We start from the raw sequence: 22385 nt of genomic DNA, 5'->3' as shown, positions 1-22385 counted from the left end.
GTAATACAAATATAATAATAAATGTCCATGAATTGTAAATAAAATAAAAATAACAAATAATGTATGGGTGTTTTAATTTATTATTATTTTTACTTTCGGACCTAAAAGGTATGATAAATACAATTTATAACAATCCTTACAAATTTGCAATTTCAATACAATACAGGCAGGCAGGTGAGTCAAATTTGTAGGACCTAAAAGGTCAAATAAATACAATTATTCATCCCTCACAAACAATTTCAATCAATACACCGCCACATTTTGCAATAGTCCCCAAAAAGGACCCACACCATAACACGTATATTGATTGTCACAGTTTTCAACTAATTTTATTATCGACCAATGTTGGTCATATTTTTAGGTATTTTGATGTTCTTTCTCATAGTGTACTTATAATGCTTCGTAGTATACATATTCTTTGAATGTATTTTTTACAGTATTCCTGGCGGAATTCGGCTAATGTCATAATTATATTTCGCATGCAACTTGTTGTTTATTTGAAAATTCGTATGAAATTACTCATTTGATCATTACATTAGATATGTTATTGGACTATTTTTTAATTTCTTTTAATATTGTTGGCCGTCAGTATATACTCACAACTAAGAAAATATTATTTACCTGTAAATAAAAAACAAAGAAATTATTAAATTTAAGTTTTAGTTGGTTGTTTAATATATTTTTTTAGTATCGATAATATAAAATTACATATTATTTATGCCCGACACGGATTATTGTAACCCAAAAAAAAGGATTGTGAATCTATATGTTTGTATTTATAAGTGAAATATAATACCAAATTCCCTATAATAAGGACTTACGTGGTATACGGTATTTTTAAAATGGTAGTCACAACGTTTTTATAGCTTTGTGCAGCCCAAAAGCTTGTAACGCCGCGAAATATTGGTCCTAGACCCACATTCAAGTATACCGATCGTCATATCCGTCTGTCTATTATAATTTGTAAACACGATGCAGGCCACACTTGTGGACCAATCTTTACAAAATTTTGCATGTAGGATGGGTACTGGCCAATGAAGACCCCTATTGTTTTTGGAAAATATCGCTTAATATTTAGAGGATGAAATGGACCAAATGCTCAATTTTTGCCTGTTTTTCTGGTCGCTCCAGAGGCCGCAATTATGGCCAGAACATCGAAATTTTACATGGAGAAATTTTACATAAGGATAAGGAATACGCATGCCTGTTTTGATAAAGATTGGTCAATATTTAGGGGGTCAAATGGACCCTGACTTTTCTTTCTATAGCGTATATATTTGCCCCTGAAGGACATATATCCGGGAAGTTGATAGTATATCCAGGAGGAGTGGTGGCCTTTAAATGATACCAATTATATGGTCGTATGTACTTAGATGTGGGAGTTACAATTAAATATTTACAGGAGTTTACGTACTGAGATATTATTTATTAACCCATTTCCACACTAGAGGACGGAAATATGGCGCTGATCGCTTTGAAATTTTCCATGAGATTCCAGTTGTGGTCATGGACAACGCCTATAATTTTCGGTGATGATCAGATAATAATTTTGAGATGAAGTGCACCGGAAACTTTTTTTTGTTTTTGTTTTTTAGTCGATCAGATCAACACAACTCACGTTGAAGGGAATCTGGACCAGTAATTAAAAGTGCTGTACTGAATATTAGTAATATTGGGAATATATGTCAGTGTAAGAAAGAGGTGAAGGGAATCTGGACAAGTAATTAAAAGGTCTGTACTGAATATTAGTAATATTGGGAATATATATCAATGTAAGGAAGTGGTGCTTTTGACCTCTAATCGGGCAAGCGGGTGCAAATATCACGAAATATTGCCCAGACTCGGAATAAACATCCGCATAAAGTTAGAGTTCCGTTGTAGTTGTGTAGGGTATCGTATGGTCGGCCCTTTTTCGAAAGCACAAAAATATCGGGATTTACTACATCCATGGTTCTTGGTGGACCTCTTTGAAATATGTATAGATCGATGTATTATTTTAAAGTGAACACCGAAGTCGGATGTATGTTTAAGGCGTATGGACTTTTTGGACACTACAATGCAACGTGTACTACACTTTAGCCCAATGAAATTTCGAAAAAAAACTACATGGATTGGAAGATAACCTTCAGTACTTCCTGGACGATTTAGACGAAATTTAAAATGTATATATCATAATATTATTTCATTTTAGGATTATTTCCTATTTTTAGGATCCCACGATTTATTGGAAGAGTCTTGCTGTGTTTCGCAAGGAGTATACTTATACAAAAGAAGTGATTATTTTTATATATCACGAATTTCTGTTACTTTTACAGCGTGCGAAATATAATGGTTTGTTTAGTCAAGAAAAAAATTTTCCGAAATTTCTTTTGCAATTTTTATAAAATAGGTTTATTTTTTTATAAATATGATTGTAAATTTCGGAGATATTAAGCAAAATGTAACCTACGCACGCGCTACAAAAAGTTCCCTTTCAAACTTGGATATCAGTTTCGATATTTCTGCGAATTGAAGGTAGATAAAATTGTGGATTTTTTTTTTGCAGCTATAAGGGATTATTCAAGATTATACTGACATGACATGGGTGGCGTAGGGGATGATAGATACCAAGCAACGGCTCTGATTGGCTTTAACATGGGGAAGTCCAGGCTAATCTTGGATCCTCTTTCATCTCAATTGTGGACACTGAGCTCCCCGCGGTGCCACCTGGGGAGCTATGCTCATCATCCGATGAAATAGTGAGCTAATAAGTGCCGAGAGTTCACCCATAAGAACTATAAAAAATGGGTTGAGGCGTCGGGTTTGTTGCCCTCTCTCGAAAAAACCCAACCTACTATGAAAAAGCTAAGAAAGAGAAAACCAAACCCCCCTAATGTTGACAACCCCCGCAAACGTATAAAGGACCACGATCTGCGAATCTGCACTTGGAATGTGCGCAGGTTGTACAGAACAGGCGCAGTGTTCGCTTTGGCGGATGTACTCAAGAAGTACAAAGCCGATATTATTGTCTTACAGGAAATGCGATGGAAAGGGACAGGCGTAAGTAAATCAGACGATTACGCCCTGTATTATAGCTGCCATGAAACGATACATGAATTTGGCTACGGATTTATGGTTAACAGGAGAATAAAAGACCTCGTCTCCAGATTCACTCCAGTAGATGAGCGAATTGCTATAATCCGTATAAAAGCGAAGTTCTTCTACATCAGTTTCATTTGCGCCCATGCTCCGACCGAAGATAAAGATGAACAGATCAAATACATATTTTACGAGCGCCTAGAAACCGCATATGACCGCTGCCCTGACCATGACATTAAGATTCTGCTAGGAGATTTTAATGCAAAAATCGGAAGGGAAAAGATCTTTGGCCCCACCGTCGGAAAATTCAGCCTTATGAAGAAAGCTCCAATTGCAAAATTGATTATATTATATTACAATAATATTACCAGAAAATGGCTTAATATGCCATTTAGACTATGATATGATATTTAGTCAAATTAATTTCATACCACCATACAATTGGCATTTTGTGTTTTTTTTTTATCAAGCCGTTGATGTGTACCGTTTGTTGCTAAGCAATTTGTTTGTTTGATGAACAAATAATATGTTTATTGTATTTTTATTGTTTATTATTTTTGGATTTTTATGAAACATGTGTAGGGAAAATAGATAAGGCCCATGAAATAATATAACAATTATATAATACTTCTAATTGAGTACCGCACGAGTAAGTAGTATTACCTTAAGAAAATTAATTAACAGACACAATTTATGGTTGATAAATATTAGCAAATCTTTTAATCTGTTTTTTGTATATTATAGAACATTCTTCACATTTATATACAATCGAACAGAAATTTAGAAGAAGAAAAAAGTCGGACAAATGGGTCAAATGGTGATAAATTCACAAATTACGATTTCGACAATAGCTACTTATCAGCATCGATTTAAAAACAAAGATGTGCCCACCTGCTTGATAAGCTCAGCTTGTTCATACTGTCAGAATCATATAAAACGATGTTAAAGCCTATCCAACAACAGCAGTCTTTAGGTATTGGTTGTGGTCGCAAGATCTTCACTAATCCGTGGACAGTTTCTGATTCCCAAAGTTGACGAATAGCAGCAGTTCATTGAAAAATGAAAATCGCCATTGTCTTATTGGCCATAGTTGGCCTGGTAGCAGCCGGAACCCTTCCCAAGAAGGCTACGAAATATGCCGACAAGGATTTTCTTGCCAAGCAAAAGTTCCTCTTCGAAATTGTATATCGCGTTGAGGATCCTTTGATGTTCGAGGAATACATTAAATTGGGCAAGTCCTTTGTATTCCACAAGGATGACTACATCGTAAGTACACGAACGATAACCATGTCAAGCAACATTTGTAAGAAATCCTTTTTTCCAGTTCCCTGAGAAATATGATGGCTATATGGAGAAATATTACAAAGCACACAAACACGGTGTTACTTTGCCCAAGGGTGAATTCTTTGGCGCCTTGTCGTATACCCACTTCGAACAGATGTACGGCTTGTTTGAATTCTTCTACTATGCCAAGACCTGGGAAATCTTCCAACGCAATGTCTGCTGGGCCCGCATGTATGCCAACGAGGGCATGTTTGTTCAAGCCTTGACTTTGGCTGTTATCCACCGCGATGATTTCGTTGGTTTGATGTTGCCCACCATCTATGAAATCTTCCCTCAACACTTCTTCAACAGCAAATTCATCTACGAAGCTGAGAAATTCGACTTTGATGTGTGGAACAAATACATCATGTACGAAAAGGAATACAAGGACTTCATATACCAGGACTACTCCGTTTACTTCAAGGAATTCAAAAACTACGAATACTTCTACACCAAGGACTTCAAGTTGTGGCAATGGTGGAAACTCATGGGTATGGGTGAACACTGGTACAGCGTTGATAAGTTCATGCTACGCGACAACATGTACATGTTCAGCAAGGATTCCAAATATATGGAAATGATGAAGGACGTTAAGATGTTCTACATGCCCGTCGACTACACCCGTGATATTGACTTCTTCAACAAGGAATCCGAATTGTCCTACTTCACTGAAGATTTGGAATGGAACTCCTTCTGGTACTATTTCAATATGGATTATGCCCCCTATTTGGATGGCAAGTACTTCGGCTTGAACAAGGATCGTCGTGGTGAATACTACTTCTATGTTGTTCGTCAAATGCTTGCCCGTTACTACATGGAACGCATGTCTCATGGATATGGTGAAATTCCTGAATTTACTTTCTTCAATGAAATCGAATACGGTTATGATCCTCAGTTGATTGACTATAGCGGTGTTGGTTATTCTTACCGTAAGAATTACTATGAATATGTTACCTATGGCAATTTCGATTATGTCTACAAAATGCTTGCTTTCTTCAAACGTGTTGAAACTATCATTACTGAGGGTTACTACACCACATATGATGGCAAACAGATTGATATGCGCAAACCTGAAGCCATCGAATACCTCGGAGATATGATGCAAGGCAATGTTGATGCCTTCGACAAGTACTTTGCCACTTTCTGGTACATGTACGCCCATATGTTCATCTCGCACGTCGAAGAAGACGATATGTATGTCTTCCCCAACGTTTTCATGAACTACGAAACCATGATGCGCGATCCTTTGTTCTACATGTTCTACAAGAAGGTCTCAGATGTGTTCTTCCAGTTCTACGATTTCATTGAACCTTATACCTATGAGGAATTGTACTTCCCCGGTGTTGAAATTGAAGATGTTAAGGTCAGCGACTTGGTCACCTACTTCGACTTGTACGATTTCGACGTCACTAACTTGTTGAACGACAAGATGACTTTCATCGATGGTGAATTTGTATGGGACAAGACCTTGTTGGCTCGTCAAATGCGCCTCAACCACAAAGCCTTCGAATTCGACTACAACATCAAATCCGACAAAGATCAAAAGGTTGTTATTCGTGCCTTCTTGGGTCCCAAGTATGATGAATTCGGTCGTGTTATTTCATTGAATGAAAATCGCGAAAACTTCTTGGAAATTGATGAATTCTATTATGAATTGAAATCTGGTATCAATAGCTTCAAGCGTAGCTCTAAGGACTTCTACTGGACAACTGATGATCGCACCACCTACACCGAATTGTACAAGTTTGTTATGATGGCTTATGAAGGTAAATACGAATTCCCTATGGATTACTCTGAACCTCACTGCGGCTTCCCCGATCGTTTGATCTTGCCTCGTGGCTGGGCCAAGGGTATGCCCATGCAATTTGTCTTCTTCGTCTATCCATTCAAGGCCTCGTTCGAACCCTATTCGTATGACTACAACTACACTTGTGGTATTGGCTCAGGTGTCCGTCACATCGACGAAATGCCTTTCGGTTATCCCTTCGATCGTGAAATCAACGAATATGAATTCTTTGTGCCCAACATGTACTTCAAGGATGTCAAGATCTATCACCAAGACACCTTTGAAAAGTACTACGGCAATGAATACGAACATTTCGGTTCATTCGATTATGGTTATTATTACAACTATTAAATGGTTAATGACTACATATGATGTAGATAAAGAAACTTAAAAAACAATTGAACGAAATAAAATTATAAAAAAGTATGATAATTGTTTATATTTTAAATTATTTTGGAACTGGGTGGATTGTTAGGTTAAAACTATAAGATGAAAAAAAAAAATACATTTCATTCAAAACAATTTTATTGTAAGGAAGTTAACGATGTGTGTAAAGTTTCGTAAAAATCGGTTCAGATTTAGATATAGCTCCCATATATATTTTTGCCCGATTTAAGGTAAATGGTGTACCAAATTCCCTATATCATTCGATTTGGTTCAGTTAGCTCCCATATGTAGTTTCGCTCGATTTTAGGTAAATGGTATGCCAAAGTTCCTATATATCTTCCAATGTGCTCGAAATTTGGAATAGCGTATTGATTTGAGTCTAGAATGATGTGTGTACAAGTTCTTGACAATCGGTCTAGATTTGGATATAGATCCCGTATATATGTTCGCCCGATTTTAAGTAGGACCCAAAATATGGCCACTAGGAACAAAACCTTCTGAAATTAGTATAACCTAACCTGTGACAAGTTTCGTTCAAATCAAATCATATTTGGATATAGCTTCCCTATCTATTTTCATCCGATTTTAAGTAAATGGTGCACCAAACTCCTCATGTTTATAATATTGACACGAAATTTTGCACAACGTACAAAATTGAGCATTTTGATGTTTTTGATTGTAACAAACGAATGACATGTTTATGGATTAATATAAGTCGGTTCACATTTTGATAAAGGTCACATATTTTAGTTCATCCAATTTTAAATTAATGGACCTTCTATTAAGGTGTTAGGATTCGTTTAATATACCCATAGTGGTGAACGGTATCATATAGTCGGTCACGTCCAACTTTACTACTTTCCTTACTGTTTTTTTTTACGTTCGCAATAAATATTTTTTTTTATATTTTGTTCTTGTAATTTAAAGGCCTTGGTCATAAGAGATTACATATATATATTTTTTTCCTTTCAATAACTAACTATATTTGAAGTCCATTGTGCGTTGTGTCAACATTGTTTTTTTTTTTTTTTTGCTTAAATTGATTTTTACTGGTTTTAGTAACTAACTATATCTGATTACCGCGGCGTTTTACGTGTCTCTAGATTCGATCGTAATACAATTTTTGGTTGATGCGCATAAATGTTAAATTTAAAAATATATAGTTAATGTTGCCCAAAAGTGTTATATATGGTTTATATCATAAAATTAAACTACGAAGATATTACAAAGTTTATGAAACAAAATTTTTTCCACAATTCGCGTAAACGACGCACGATGTTTCAGAAATCGATTTTCCTAGTCAAACCCCCATTTTTTCGTCATCGAATTTTAATGTATGAATGGGATTACATAGTAAACATATTGAAAGAAAAATGAGGTAAAATATTGGAACATGTTGGCATGACATGTCTCTTAAAACAAAAATGTTCTATTTCTCAGAAATTACTTTTTGGCGAAGTTATTCTTTCGGTTGCAATTACGATAGTTTCCAAGTTTAAGATGGAGCTTTGTGCACAAATGGGATATATAGTTCAACATTTTAATATAGCCGCATTATTTGGTATTTTGGTGATTTGTAGCCAGTTCTCCAACATAATTAGCCCGAATTTAGTATTTAATATCAGTATTGCTACATTTTTTTAAGGTAACCTACGTATAACTGTATATTGTGGGTTCTCATTGGGTAGAAAATCTCCCAAATAAAAATTATCAATATTGGACCATGATTTTGGGGTAGCCTCATAACCCCCAATCTTAGGCATTTCAAACTTATCGACGATTTACCATTATTTATTGCAGTTTTACTTTTTCTAAAAATTCCAAAAAAAAATCATAAAATAATTACAAAAATCAAAGATGAACTAAGACCTTGAAGTTCTCTGCCACTAGTGCTTCTTATTATCCGTACCACCTTTTGGCAAGAATTCATGATGCACATGCCACACAGTGTCACGACCGAGGCCAAAAATGGTCAAAACCAACTTCCTCGGAGGACAAATTTATTGATAAAAATTTATAGAAAACACTCAACACTGATAATTGTTGGCGAACTGTTTTTTCACTTTTTTCGAAAAAATATTTAAATTTTTCTGAAACATGGGATGTTAAAAACTAAGATTCACTGTTTTTTTTTTAATTTTTCATGGTTGCTTTTGAATTAGATTTCGTCAGCTTAAAGATTATAATAATTTTACGCATTATTTAGTCCTTCTTAAGGAAAACTATAGTTTAAATTTAGGCAACGCACTTGCATTACCTTTATTGAAACTTCTTCGTACATGGTATTGTAGATGTATAGTACAGTAGTGGCATTCACAAGATGCTATCAAGCCATGCCACAAAATAAATAGGAGCAACCCGAATATTTGGAAGAACCGAGTCAAATAAGATTTTTTTTTTTCAGTATTTTATATAACAATCCGACCCTGTTATATCCTTGAACAGGCAATAAATAAATTAATAAAAATAACAATACAAATATATCGGTGAATAGTGATTTTATGGTATAGAATAGTGGGTCTCATGCATAAAAACGAGTAAAAGCGATGAGATGAGTCAAGTAAGCAATTGCTCGTAAGTTGAGTTAGATCGAACAGCAGCAGCTTTTGCTCAATTTCGTATGCATAAAAATGAGTTCAAACCAATTGCAATTACTTTAGCAAATTGAGATCAAACTTCTAATTGTTATTGAAGTGCTAACATGTCGTCAAGTGGAACAAAAAAATTAAAGAAAAAATATTTACTTGAAAAAAGTCAGTTACCAAGCATTAAAAATAAGAAAAAAATAAATAACTCCAATTGCTAATGGAAAGCAAAAATTTGCTTGCCATTTTATTTGACCATCTTTTATTTCATCTGTACCTTTCGGGAATTTTATCCACTTGTTTGCTTTGCCAGATATAAGTTTTGCAACACCCGTAATTGTTCACGACAAAGTTGATTGATGTACTCCAATATCTTTGGCTATACCATTTTGGAATTCAGGATCTACACATAATCTTATACAGAGTCGAAGTTTATCAATGTTGCTGAGGGTACCACCACGCATTTCTTCTGACTCCTCAAAAAAATAATTCGCTAACTAGCAAATGTTGCTACCATCCAGATTCTCTTTACTCTGGCCCGATTCCCTTCTCCAAGTAAAATTTCGCGATGTTTGGGCCATAATTGCGGTCTCTGGAGCGACCAGAAAATCAGACAAAAATTACGTATTTGATCCATTCCATCCCCTAAATATTAACAGATGTTTACCAAAAACAATAGGGGTCATCATTGACCAGAACCCATTCTACATGCAAAATTTCGTGAAGATTGGTCCATAACTGTGGCCTGTATCGTATTTACAAATTATAATGGACAGACGGACGGACGGACACACATGGGTCTAGGACCAATATTTCGCAGCGTTACAAACTTTTGGGGCTGCACAAAGCTATAATACCCTGACAACATAGTTGTGTAGGGTATAATAATAATTAAGATTACAAACTTTTTATCCTCACTTGCTAAATTTGTCTTACGCTGTTGATAACATTTTTTGTTATTGGTACAAAATATTTAGCCATGATTCCTTTTTAGTGTACGCGAGTCAACTAAGAGGCAAGCTCAACAAAAGTTAAGCAAGAGCTCACAAAAGTAAGCAAAAGCTTCTTTTTATGCATATGAAAATGAGAACAATCTCATCCAACTTCAATTTCTAAGTTCAAACTGAGCAAGAAGAGATCAAACGTGGGCAGTGTGTAAAATCAATTACATCAAATTTTATTATGCATACGACAAACACCTTTTACTCAAAAAATCGAGTCCGAGCTCAAGCTCAAGTTTTATGCATGAGACCGAGTTACTTATTCAGAAATGTAATTACTTATTCAGGGTCTTTTGTATGATAACACTCCTGAAATGTCAACCAACAACTAAATTGCAACACTTATTAGTGTCTTCGTCCAAATTTTAAATATTTTGCAAGACTCTTTGTATGAGAAGTATACCAAAATGAACGTGCATTACATTGAAGTCTTTTTACTTTGCTGAAGACATGAAAGATAAGAAAATTAATTTCATATTTTTGACAACAAACCAAGTTAGCAAATAAAGAAGATCATGAAATTTTAGATGGCCATTCTTTGAATTAAGGGAACCCCCCATTCTCGATTTTTTTATTTTTAAGATTTGAAATAGGTTGGTAAATGAATACCAATGATAGTTAATGTTTTTAACTTTACACATATATATTTGAGGAAGAAAACTAATTTAGAAAAAAAATAAGTTGTTGTTTTTTGGGATCAAAGAAAAGTCCTTATATAATTCCTCAATGGAACTTCGGAATCCGAAAATTCCAACGGTGTTAGAAAGAGTACCTGTCTGGCTCTCGTATGAACTAGGATTATTGACTTCGCACAACAATTAACAATATGGCGGAACCTTGAAAATTGGGAAAATCGCCTATTTTTGACCACAAACTTAGTTAAAAATAAGGAAGATCTTCGCCGATTGGCTTTTTCATACCATAGCTATACACTCACAGAGAAACGTACCTAAATTTGAAATCGGAAGAATCGGAATTCGAAAGAAAACACTGTTTGGAGAAAAACGCGTTTAAAGTTTGAGAAGCCCTCTTGCCGTCACTTGATGCTGACACAATAAATCGGCTATATCTTCAGAAATTGATGAGATTTTCATTTGAAAATTTATAGGGACATTGTTGAATTAGTGAATGGGGGGTCCCCTTTAATAAAAAAAAAACAAAATTTAATTTTTAGAAACCGGGAATGGAAGGTTATCTTTAAACGCATTTGTCTCGAAATGTCGTTTTTAAAGTCGAAACTGGCTCTATCGATATATCATATCATTTTGTAGACCTACATAATTTTATTTTTATTATTTTATAGGTATCCAAAAACAATGTCGGCTAATTTTTGGCATAAATTCTGTCATATTATTAAATTTTTTACAAAGTAAATATTTTTGAAATGAGATCGCTCACAGACAGTATTATCTATACTTAATAAGCATAAACGCATATCGAGCCTATCGGTGGTAATATTGTTCAAAACATTGAAGCTCAAAGATGTAAACTATCGGTTCATGTTCATTCCCCGCACATGCCAATGTAATGTTATACCATGGTCCATTATACGTGGTCCAGGAGTGTTGACATTGCTCTTTGTTTTAAAGACATTACAATAGTTTTTCTGAAACATATTTTCCAAATATATTTTTTAGATTTTAGATGATATTATTTTAATGGTTTTGTTGACAAACCACAATTTATTACGTATATGCTTTAAAGGTATCACGACATTTATGTTATCTTCAATTTTCTACAATTGCAATACTAAAAGACATAATCCTATAAATAATATACATATGCACATAAACAAGTCATCTTGCATAAAGTAAACAAAGAAAAAATACACAAACAAACATCCGTCTGTGTATATAAATAACATTTAAAACATAATTTCCAACAACAAGAAGCACACGTCGCGCAAATTATGCACAGGTTATTCTATTATCAATATTCTGGAATGCACCATGCGCATCAAACATAAATTAGGTTATCAATCTACCCAGCAAAAAAACTCAAGTTCAATGTCAAATCATACATGCGTGTTTGTATGTACATACACAAAACTATGTATGTATACATAAATTCGCCTAGACATCTGCAGTGGCAATTATATAAAAACCCAGCTCCAATACCTCAAACATCAACAGTCTCCAGACATTGGCTGATCAAAACCAATCTCTGAATAATTGATCTCGAATTAGTGAAATAAGAACGACAATGAAACTTGCAATTGTCCTGCTGGCCATTGCAGGCTTAGTGGCAGTTAATGCCTATCCTAAGCCAGTCACTAAGTATGCTGACAAGGATTTCTTGGCAAAGCAGAAATTCCTTTTCGAAATCGTTTACCGTGTTGAAGATCCTTTGATGTTCGAGGAATATATCAAATTGGGCAAGACCTTCACCTTTAACAAGGACGATTATGTGGTATGTAAACTAAAACAAATTTTTAATCTTCAAAAGCATTTATACTCCCTTGTTTACAGTTTCCTGAGAAACCAAGCGAATACATGAAGAAATACTATGAAGCCTTCAAGTACGGCGTTACTTTGCCCAAAGGCGAATACTTCGGTTCCTTGGCCTACACTCACTTCGAACAGATGTATGGTTTGTTCGAATTCTTCTACTATGCCAAGAACTGGGAAATCTTCCAACGCAATGTCTGCTGGGCCCGCATGTATGCCAACGAAGGCATGTTCGTACAAGCCTTGACTTTGGCTGTTATCCACCGTGACGACTTCGAAGGCTTGATGTTGCCCGCCATCTATGAAATCTTCCCTCAATACTTCTTCAACAGCAAATTCATCTACGAAGCAGAGAAATTCGATTTTGATGTTTGGACCAAATACATCATGTACGAGAAGGAATACAAGGACTTCATGTACAAGGACTACTCCGTATACTTCAAGGAATTCAAAAACTACGAATACTTCTACACCAAAGACTTCAAGTTATGGCAATGGTGGAAACTCATGGGTATGGGTGAACACTGGTACTCCGAAGATCATTTCATGATGCGCGACAACATGTATATGTTCAACAAGGACTCCAAATACTTGGATATGATTAAGGATGTTAAGATGTTCTACATGCCTGTTGACTACACCCGTGATGTTTACTTCTTCAACAAGGAATCCGAATTGTCTTACTTCACCGAAGATTTGGAATGGAACTCATTCTGGTACTATTTCAACATGGACTATTTCCCCTATTTGGATGGCAAACAATTCGGTTTGAAGAAGGATCGTCGCGGTGAATACTATTTCTATGTTGTACGTCAATTGCTCGCCCGCTACTACATGGAACGTTTGTCCCATGGTTATGGTGAAATTCCTGAATTCTCCTTCTTCACTGAAGTTGAATACGGTTATGATCCTCAATTGATCAACTACAATGGCGTTGGCTACTCTTACCGCAAGAACTATTACGAATATGAGACCTATGGTAACTTCGATTACATGTATGGCATTATTAACTTCTTCAGCCGTATTGAGGAAATCATCACCCAAGGTTACTTCAAGACCTACGATGGCCAGATCATTGATATGCGCAAACCTGAGTCTATTGAATATCTCGGTGACATGATGCAAGGTAACATTGACAACTACGACAAATATTTCGCTACTTTCTGGTACATGTATGCCCATATGTACCTTGCCCACATTGATGACAGTGAATTCGAAGTCTATCCTCATGTCTTCTTGAACTACGAAACAATGATGCGCGATCCCATGTTCTACATGATCTACAAGAAGATCACCGATGTCTTCTTCGAATTCTACGAATACATTGAACCCTACACCCACAAGGAATTGTACTTCCCCGGTGTTGAAATTGAAGATGTTAAGGTCAGCGACCTGGTCACCTACTTCGATTTGGTTGACTTCGATGTGACCAACTTGTTGAACGACAAAATGACTTTCGTTGATGGAAAATTCGTGTGGGATAAGACTTTGTTGGCTCGTCAAATGCGTCTCAACCACAAAGACTTCGATTTCGAATACACCATTAAATCGGATAAGGATCAAAAGGTCGTTGTCCGTGCATTCTTGGGCCCTAAATTCGACGAACATGGCCGTGTGTTGTCTTTGAGTGAGAACCGTGAAAACTTCATTGAAATCGATGAATTCTATTATGAACTGAAATCTGGTGTTAACACCTTCAAGCGCAGCTCCAAGGACTTCTATTGGACCACTGATGATCGCACCACCTACACTGAATTGTACAAGTTCGTTATGATGGCCTATGAAGGTAAATACGAATTCCCCTTGGACTATTCTGAACCTCACTGCGGTTTCCCTGATCGTTTGATCTTGCCTCGTGGTTGGGAAAAGGGTATGCCAATGCAATTCTTCTTCTTCGTCTACCCATACACCGCTTCCTATGAACCCTACTCATTCAACTACAACTACTCTTGCGGTATTGGTTCTGGTGTACGTCACATCGATGAAATGCCACTCGGCTATCCTTTCGATCGCAAAATCGATGAATACGAATTCTTTGTTCCCAACATGTACTTCAAGGATGTCAAGATCTACTACGAAGATACTTTCGAGAAGTACTATGGTTACAATTATGACAAATTCGGCAAATTTGATTATAGCTACTACTATAACTATTAAACATATCTTTAATAAAGGCTGTGTTAGTTCTTAAACAAAATGCAATTAAACAATAATTTAGAATGTTTATGAATAAAATAAAGAGAAGACATAAATATGACTGTGTTTTTATTTCATATTTGAGTGTATTTGTCACAAATTCATGTACGAATATATCGTCATCATAAATGCAAACGGACGTAACTACACTTTTACTAATTTTACAGGAGAAGCAAAACACCTTATAAAATCTATACAAATGGAGCATGGCTGGAAAAATGTTCATAGCTTAACCGCGCCGTATTTATTTTTTGAAAAAAAAAAAATATTTTTTTTTTTTGACATGATATTTTCTGAAATAAAAGGACGTAGCTACAACGCAATTGTAGTTGTAGTTGACTAATAATTATGCGATTGCGACTAAAATGTGTACAGCGCACCAAATTGAGTCCGGAGTGACGTGTGTTAAGTTTTGTTGAAATCGGTTCAGATTTAGACATAGCTCCCACACATATTTTCGTCCGATTTTGTGTAAATGGTGCATTAAAGCCCCTATATTTCTTTCGACTTGCACGAAATTTTGCATAGCGTACTGAATTGAGTCTAGAGTGATGTGTCTTAAATTTCGTGAAAATCGGTCAGCGTTCATTAGATGAAATTCTCACTCGACTGATAACATCTCGAATTATCGTTTTATAATTTTATGTGCATGTCTTCTTCCAATGAAATGAAAAAAATAATATTTTTCCTTCCTTAAATATATTATATGTTTTATTTTAATATAGATCGGTTCACATTACTAATCGTGTTGGAACTCAATATATATTTGACCTCCACTTTTTCATAATAACCCTTTTTGGAATTGAAACTTCTACTTCTTAGAAATAAATCCAAATTAAATTTTACCATTTCCCCATTTCTTTAAACGATTTTACTATCCTTCTATAAATTCGTTAAATATAACTTTGGGGAAAAAAATTGATAGATTTTTCGTAAATTTCAGATGTATGCTCGTTGGAACGATGACATTTCGTAATAAATAAAAAAATATTTTGCTGTTTTTTTGTTTGGTGCATTCAGTTTTGAGTTACAGAGTGTTAAAAATGGAAGTGAACAAAGAGAAAATTCGAATGGTGTTTATGGTTCCGAACATAGCCCAAGAGCTAAAAATCGAACATAAAACTGTTTTAAACCATTTACAAAAAGAAGCTCGATGTTTTGGTGCCATATCTATTAACAGAAAAAATAGGATGGATAGATCCATTTCTTAAACTGGTGCATCCGCCATACAGTCCGGCGATTATCATCTGTTTCTTGCATTGCAAAATTTCTTTAATGATAAAAAATTGGTATCCTAGGGAGGATTTTGAAAATCGACTACTAAATTTTTTTTAAAGAGGCATTATGAAGTTACCTTTAAAATGACAACAAATCATACAACAAAACGGTGCACATTCCGAAGCATTTTAAATGAAGTCCTACAGTTGATATAAAAAAAATGGATTTCTTTTTCCCCAACATAATATATGTATGCAATTTGATTTATTTGCTTCTTGAAATATTCTACATATATGTAGTAGAAACCCCTTTTTGGATTTTCTAAAGAATGAGCAAATGTCAAAAAATGTAGAAAATATACTTCGAATTTCTCTAATCTTCGAAGCTGCTTTTAAACTTAATTTTAAAATGTAAAAAGAACAATGAATGTATACCGCAGAAATAAATTCTGATTTGAAAATGGTCATATCCTTGACCTCTCAAAAACGTTGGATCCAAACCCAAACTGATTACTGTGTTTAAACGTTTGTTCTTTCAATACATCGGAAGCTTGTTTGTCCGAAACATGTTCTATATGTTTGGAAATATCTTTCGTTATCGATATAAAGTCCTGAGTTATTGGTTCTGTGTGTGTATGTGTTTTTTTTTTATCAAATAACATTTATTTCTATCGCTTTGTGATTTATGTAAAGGGCTGTGAGATAAACAATTTCAAATAAATTTAATACAAGGTTTGTCGAAAAAGTATTCCAATTGCTTATTTATTAAAAAAAGTGTATAAACATATTTGAATATAATATATTGAATTGATAAATTTGAATATAATATAATGAAATTTATAAAGCATAGTTTTTTTAAGCTAACTTTAATAGCTATTTAATAATCGTAATAGTAACTATAATCAAAAGTACCGAATTTGTCGTACTTGTAGTTATAATACTTCTCGAAAATATCTTTACATCCTTAAAGAACATGTTGGGTACAAAGAATACAAACTCATCGATTTTACGATCGAAGGGATATCCGAATGGTTTTCCATCGATGTTGCCAATGCCGCATGGGTAGCTAAAGGAGTCTGGTTTGTCGGATGTTTTGTAGGGGTAGACAAAGAAAGCAAATTGCATGGGCATACCCTTTTCCCAGCCGCGTGGTAATAACAAACGATCAGGGAAGCCACAGTGGTGTTCAAAATAGTCCAAGGGGAATTCGTATTTACCGTCGCACAGTGGGTTAGAATACCCTGTTTCCTTGGATTAATTAAAAATTTAAATTTTAAGTATCGTTAAAAATTTTTGCACACGGTTAAAGTATATAAAATTCTACATCACTTGTCGTTGAAATAAATGTCAAAAGTGGACTGGTGCTTTTGTAGTGAAACTTCAAAGTCAAACTTCATAAAAATTTTTGTGCCAAAAAAGGCTGAAAAAAGTGAAAACGTTCCCGTTGAAAATTGTATTTATTTTAAAAAGTATTGTAAAAGTTAAACATTTTTCAATGGAACCATGAAGTTTAGGTTATTTTGCAAATACTTCGTTAACATTTGAGTATGAAATTGTGTTTGGAAGTGATTAAGATTTAGTTATTTATATTGAAAATGCCAAAAAAATTAATATTTTTATATTTTAAATGGATAAATAGTTATTATTCGTCCACATTCGTGTCATAATTTTTGGTTTATATTAAAGAGGACATAAATCTGTGTTATATTGCAAAATTTTACGCTGCTCTTTTGTGCCTTTTAGAAGATATGCATTGTTTAATACAAGTGTTGCAGCAGTCAAATAAGCTAAAAGTCACATTGATCTCGTGGCTGGTGCTGTTGTTGAGTGTTGTGTTTTCTTGTTTTTCATGTTATTTTTTCTAATTATTTTATTGTTGTTATTTTTGTTTCTTTTAATAATATTCTTTGTTACAATAATATTTTGTTTTTGTTTATTTTAATAATATTCATTGTTTTGACAAATAGTGATTGTGTTGTGCAGTTTCAAGTAGTCGGGTAAAAGGGTTCTTCTTCATTAGCATTTTTTTTAGGTACAAGTTCTAACGTTGTTTTTTATAATCGTTCGTAATAAACAATGAATGACAAGATGACATTTTTAGCTGAAGAAATACAAAAAAAAAACGCACCAAAACGCTAAAAAAATCTGCCGAAATAACAAAAATATATTTTAATTTAATAAAAATGCACGTGTCGGTTATAGCTGTATCCAGTGGCCATGAGATTAATAATGAAAAATTTTCATTCATTACATTTATCGATTTGGAAATAACGTATGCTTTACTCAAATTCATATCGAATATCAAAATTTTTTTCTTAAAAAAATTCAAATTTTTTTATCAGTTCTAGTAAAGAATAGCCAGATATAAAGTAAAAATAATATATGTTCTTGAAAATTACTGTATATGGTGATAATATTGAAATAAATGACGTTTACTACATTTTATACAGGTATATGACGTTTTCGACGTTTACACCTTTTTGACAGTCGAAAACCTGAAAATTCGTCATACGGACCATCCCTGGCTGTGGATGATGACGATGTGGATGATTAACTTTAAGATGTATAAAATTCAATGTTTAAGTTATCATATTGTACTCCTTGCACTATATACCTACACTGATATTTGGCACTACTTAATAAAATTATACTCAAATATACTTAGAAAACATTTTTTTTAACTTATTTTAATGGTATTAACTGAAAAATAAAGAAAAATTATTCTAACATAGCTTCCCTGATTTGATCCAAGAAAACATGGTACTCTAACCCACTGTGCGTCGTAGGTCATCATAATGAATTTGTAGAATTCCGTATATGTCGGGCGATCATCAGTGGCCCAGTAAAAGTCCTTAGAACTGCGTTTAAAGCTGTTGACCCCAGCTTTCAATTCGTAATAGAATTCGTCAATCTTTATAAAATTCTCGCGGTTATCGTTCAATGAAATAACACGACCGAATTCATCATACTTGGGACCCAGAAAAGCGCGTACAACAACATTTTCAATCTTATCCGATGTAATTGTGTATTCGAATTCAAAGTTCTTATGGTTGAGACGCATTTGACGTGCCAACAATGTCTTGTCCCATACAAATTTAGCATCGATGAAAGTCATTTTGTCATTCAACAATCGAAGTCCACCAAGTCGAAGTAGGTGACCAAGTCACTAACATTAACATTCTCAATTTCAACTCCAGGGAAGTATAATTCATTCCGCTTGTATGGCTCAATATATTCGGTTACATCATATGGAAATATTTGAATTACCCTCCTATATATCCTGTAAAATAGAGGATCACGCATCGGGGTTTCAAAGTCCAGTAAGACATTAGGAAGTATTCTATTTCTATTGGCTAAGTACGAGTTAATTTTACCTTGAATTTGGTTTCCGAGGTATGTAATAGAGTCCGGTTTGCTGATATCAATGCCAAGAATGTCAGTGTTGTTTTGTATTATGTCTCCAAGGTATGCAAAGGATTTGCTGATATCAGTCCTCTTACCATGACTGGTCTCGAATAATCCTTGTGAAATTATTACATCAATATGATTAATGAAATGAATTATGTCGTAGATGTAATCGAATTTATCATTCAACTCATATTCGTAGTGGTTTTTGCGGGATGAATAGCTAACACCATTGTAATTGATCAACTGTGGGTCATAACCGTATTCAATTTCAGAAAGGAATGATATATCAGGAACTTGACCAGAACCGTGAGACAAACGTTCCATGTTGTAACAGGCAAGTATTCGACTTACAATATAAACATAGTATTCCCCACTACGATCTTTCTTTAAATCGAATTGTTTGCAATATTGTTTGGGGAAATAATACACGTTGAAATAGTACCAGAAAGAGTTCCATTCTACATCCTTAGTGAAGTAAGACAATTATGATTCTTTATTCAAGAAGAAAATGTCGCGGGTGTAATCAACAGGCATGTAAAACTTCTTAACATCTTCCATCATAGCCAAATATTTAGGGTCCTTGTTAAAAATATCCATGTTGTCGCGCATTATCAAATGGTCTTCGGAGTACCAATTCTGACCAATTCCCATGAGTTTCCACCATTGCCACTGCTTGAAATCCTTGGTGTAGAAGTATTCGTAATTTTTGAATTCCTTGAAGTTTGAGGAGTAATCTTTGTACAAGAAGTCCTTGTATTCTTTTTCGTACATAATGTATTTGCTCCATACATCAAAATCGAATTTCTCAGCTTCGTTGATGAATTTGCTGTTGAAGAAGTGTTGAGGGAAGATTTCATAGATTGCGGGCAACTGTAAGCCTTTGAAGTCTTGACGGTGGGTAAGAGCCAAAGTTAGGGCTTGTACAAACATGCCTTCGTTGGCATACAGGCGGCCCCAGCAGACATTGCGTTGGAATATATCCCAGTTTTTGGCATAGTAGAAGAATTCAAACAAACCATACATCTGCTCAAAGTGAGTGTTAACCAAGGAAGCGAAATATTCACCCTTGGGTAATGTAACCCCATATTTAAAGGCTTCAAAGTACTTTCGCATGTACTCGCTCTCATCGGAAAACTGAAATCGTGTGTTTGGAATTTACATTTTTTAAGAATTGAATAAGAGATTGTAGTTTACCTACCAAATAATCATTTTTGTTATATGTAAAGGTCTTGCCCAATTTAATGTAGTCCTCAAATTGCAACGCGGTAGACAATTTCTAGAAGGAACTTTTGTTTGCTAAAAAATACTCTGTCAGCATAGTTGGTGGATACCTTGGGAAATGCATTAACAACCGCCAGGCCAACCGCAAATACCAAGAAGCCAATCGAAATTTTCATATTTTTAAAAATATTCTGACGAGTTTTATTCAATAGTTGTTCAGCGATCATCAAATTACAATTAATGACCAGTGTCTGTTGTGTTTTATATTTTCCAGGCGCTTTTATATAATTTTCATTTTGTTCCAACAACGAAATGTGTTCGTGATATATTTATTCCAGTATCTGCTATTTGCGCATTATTAAATATATTTGTTAAATTTTTGCTCCAGGTGACAATATCACCTTGTCAAAAATTCGTATGATAAGTCACTTTATTACTGTTGAATGTTTACAATTCTTAAATAAACTGAAAATATGACCCACAAAATCCCCAAAAAACCGTAAAGAATAATCCAAGTAATTATTATCAGAACGTGCATGTTATTGTCATGAATAGCCTTCATAAATTAGAAATAATTTAGTTGTAAAAGTATTTATAAAGAAAGTGAGATTGCATACACCTGTTACAGCTGGCCTAGGTTGAATGACTTAAGGGGACCCCCCCCATGCTCGGGGTCAAAATTTTTGTTGACATAATTCGAATCTACACTGATTAAGGAATGTCTCTACAAAATTTCAAGTGAAAATCTCAAGAACTCTTGAAGATATATCCGATTTATTGTGTCCGCATCAAGTGACGGCTGAAGGGCTTCTCAAACTTTAAACGCGTTTTTCTCTAAACATTTTTTTGCGAATGGCGGGCACGATAACTCTAAAACTAATAATCCAATCGGTTCCAAATTTTGCAACGTTTCTCTGGGAGTGTATAGCTCTCGTATGAACTAGGATAAAGCCAATCGGTGAAGATCTTCCTTATTTTTTAACTTGGTTTTTGGTCAAAAATCGGCGATTTTCCAAAAATATTTTTTCAAAGGTCCACCATTTTGTTAATTTTAGAGCGAAGTCAATAATCCTAGTTCATACGAGAGCCAGACATGTACTCTTTCTAACACGTTGGAATTTTCGGATTCCGATGTTCCAGTGAGGAGTTATCATGCCCGCCATCAAAAATAAGGACTTTTCTTTAATTACAAAAAACAACAACAAAACAATAACAAAATTTTGTTGTAAATTATTTTTCTTCTCTTTTAAATCTTCAATTGTATATGTGTAAAGTTACAAACCTTAACAAGCATTGGTATTGATTTACCAGCCCATTGAAAATCTTGAAAAAATAAAATCGAGAATGGGGGGGTTCCCTTAAATTCATTCAGGCCGGTAGACATATATTTCGGTGTAATAATATTTCCCCAAATATAGTGCAACGACAATTCTGTGAGATGCACAAAGTCATTACTAAATGTAATCATTTTTGTTTTATATGTATTCCACTTGAGTAATACAACAACACTGACTGGGTGCTGTTCGGACGAAGATATTTTAGTTGAGTTGTAATAATTGACCTTCCAGAAGACTAAAAAAATATATATAATTTTGACGCGTTTCTGCACATCACATGTAGCTATGATTTATCTCTAGAAACGAGTAAATAACCAGCAAAAGTAAAAAAATATTAAAAAAACTAATATTTAATTTGAAAACATATTTTATTAATTAATAACTATTTTTGAATAAAAT

General features: G+C 34.4%; 2 protein-coding genes and 1 pseudogene across 2 annotated transcripts; 2 read left to right on the top strand and 1 right to left on the bottom strand.

Annotated features, from left to right (window-relative positions):
- Nucleotides 1–4038: 4038 nt before the first annotated feature.
- On the top strand, nucleotides 4039–6564 carry LOC133326692 (arylphorin subunit C223-like). Its single transcript, XM_061535312.1, has 2 exons — nucleotides 4039–4344; nucleotides 4403–6564. The coding sequence occupies exons 1-2, from the start codon at nucleotides 4138–4140 to the stop codon at nucleotides 6536–6538; spliced, it is 2343 nt and encodes a 780-aa protein (XP_061391296.1). The 5' UTR covers nucleotides 4039–4137; the 3' UTR covers nucleotides 6539–6564.
- Nucleotides 6565–12362: 5798 nt separating this feature from the next.
- LOC133326683 (arylphorin subunit A4-like) lies at nucleotides 12363–14766 on the top strand. The gene is made up of 2 exons (XM_061535304.1): nucleotides 12363–12569; nucleotides 12629–14766. Exons 1-2 carry the CDS (start codon nucleotides 12363–12365, stop codon nucleotides 14762–14764), a joined length of 2343 nt encoding a protein of 780 aa, XP_061391288.1. The 3' UTR covers nucleotides 14765–14766.
- Nucleotides 14767–16897: 2131 nt separating this feature from the next.
- On the bottom strand, nucleotides 16898–20825 carry LOC133326682 (arylphorin subunit C223-like; annotated as a pseudogene).
- Between the last annotated feature and the right edge of the window lie 1560 nt (nucleotides 20826–22385).

The sequence above is a fragment of the Musca vetustissima genome, unplaced genomic scaffold (genome assembly GCF_032173495.1).
Source record: "Musca vetustissima isolate MV318-11 ecotype Yass unplaced genomic scaffold, APGP_CSIRO_Mvet_v1 utg66135, whole genome shotgun sequence".
Classification (NCBI taxonomy): Eukaryota; Metazoa; Arthropoda; class Insecta; order Diptera; family Muscidae; genus Musca; species Musca vetustissima.
Note: the sequence above shows the minus strand (reverse complement) of the source record. Positions and strands in the feature narration are given on the sequence as shown.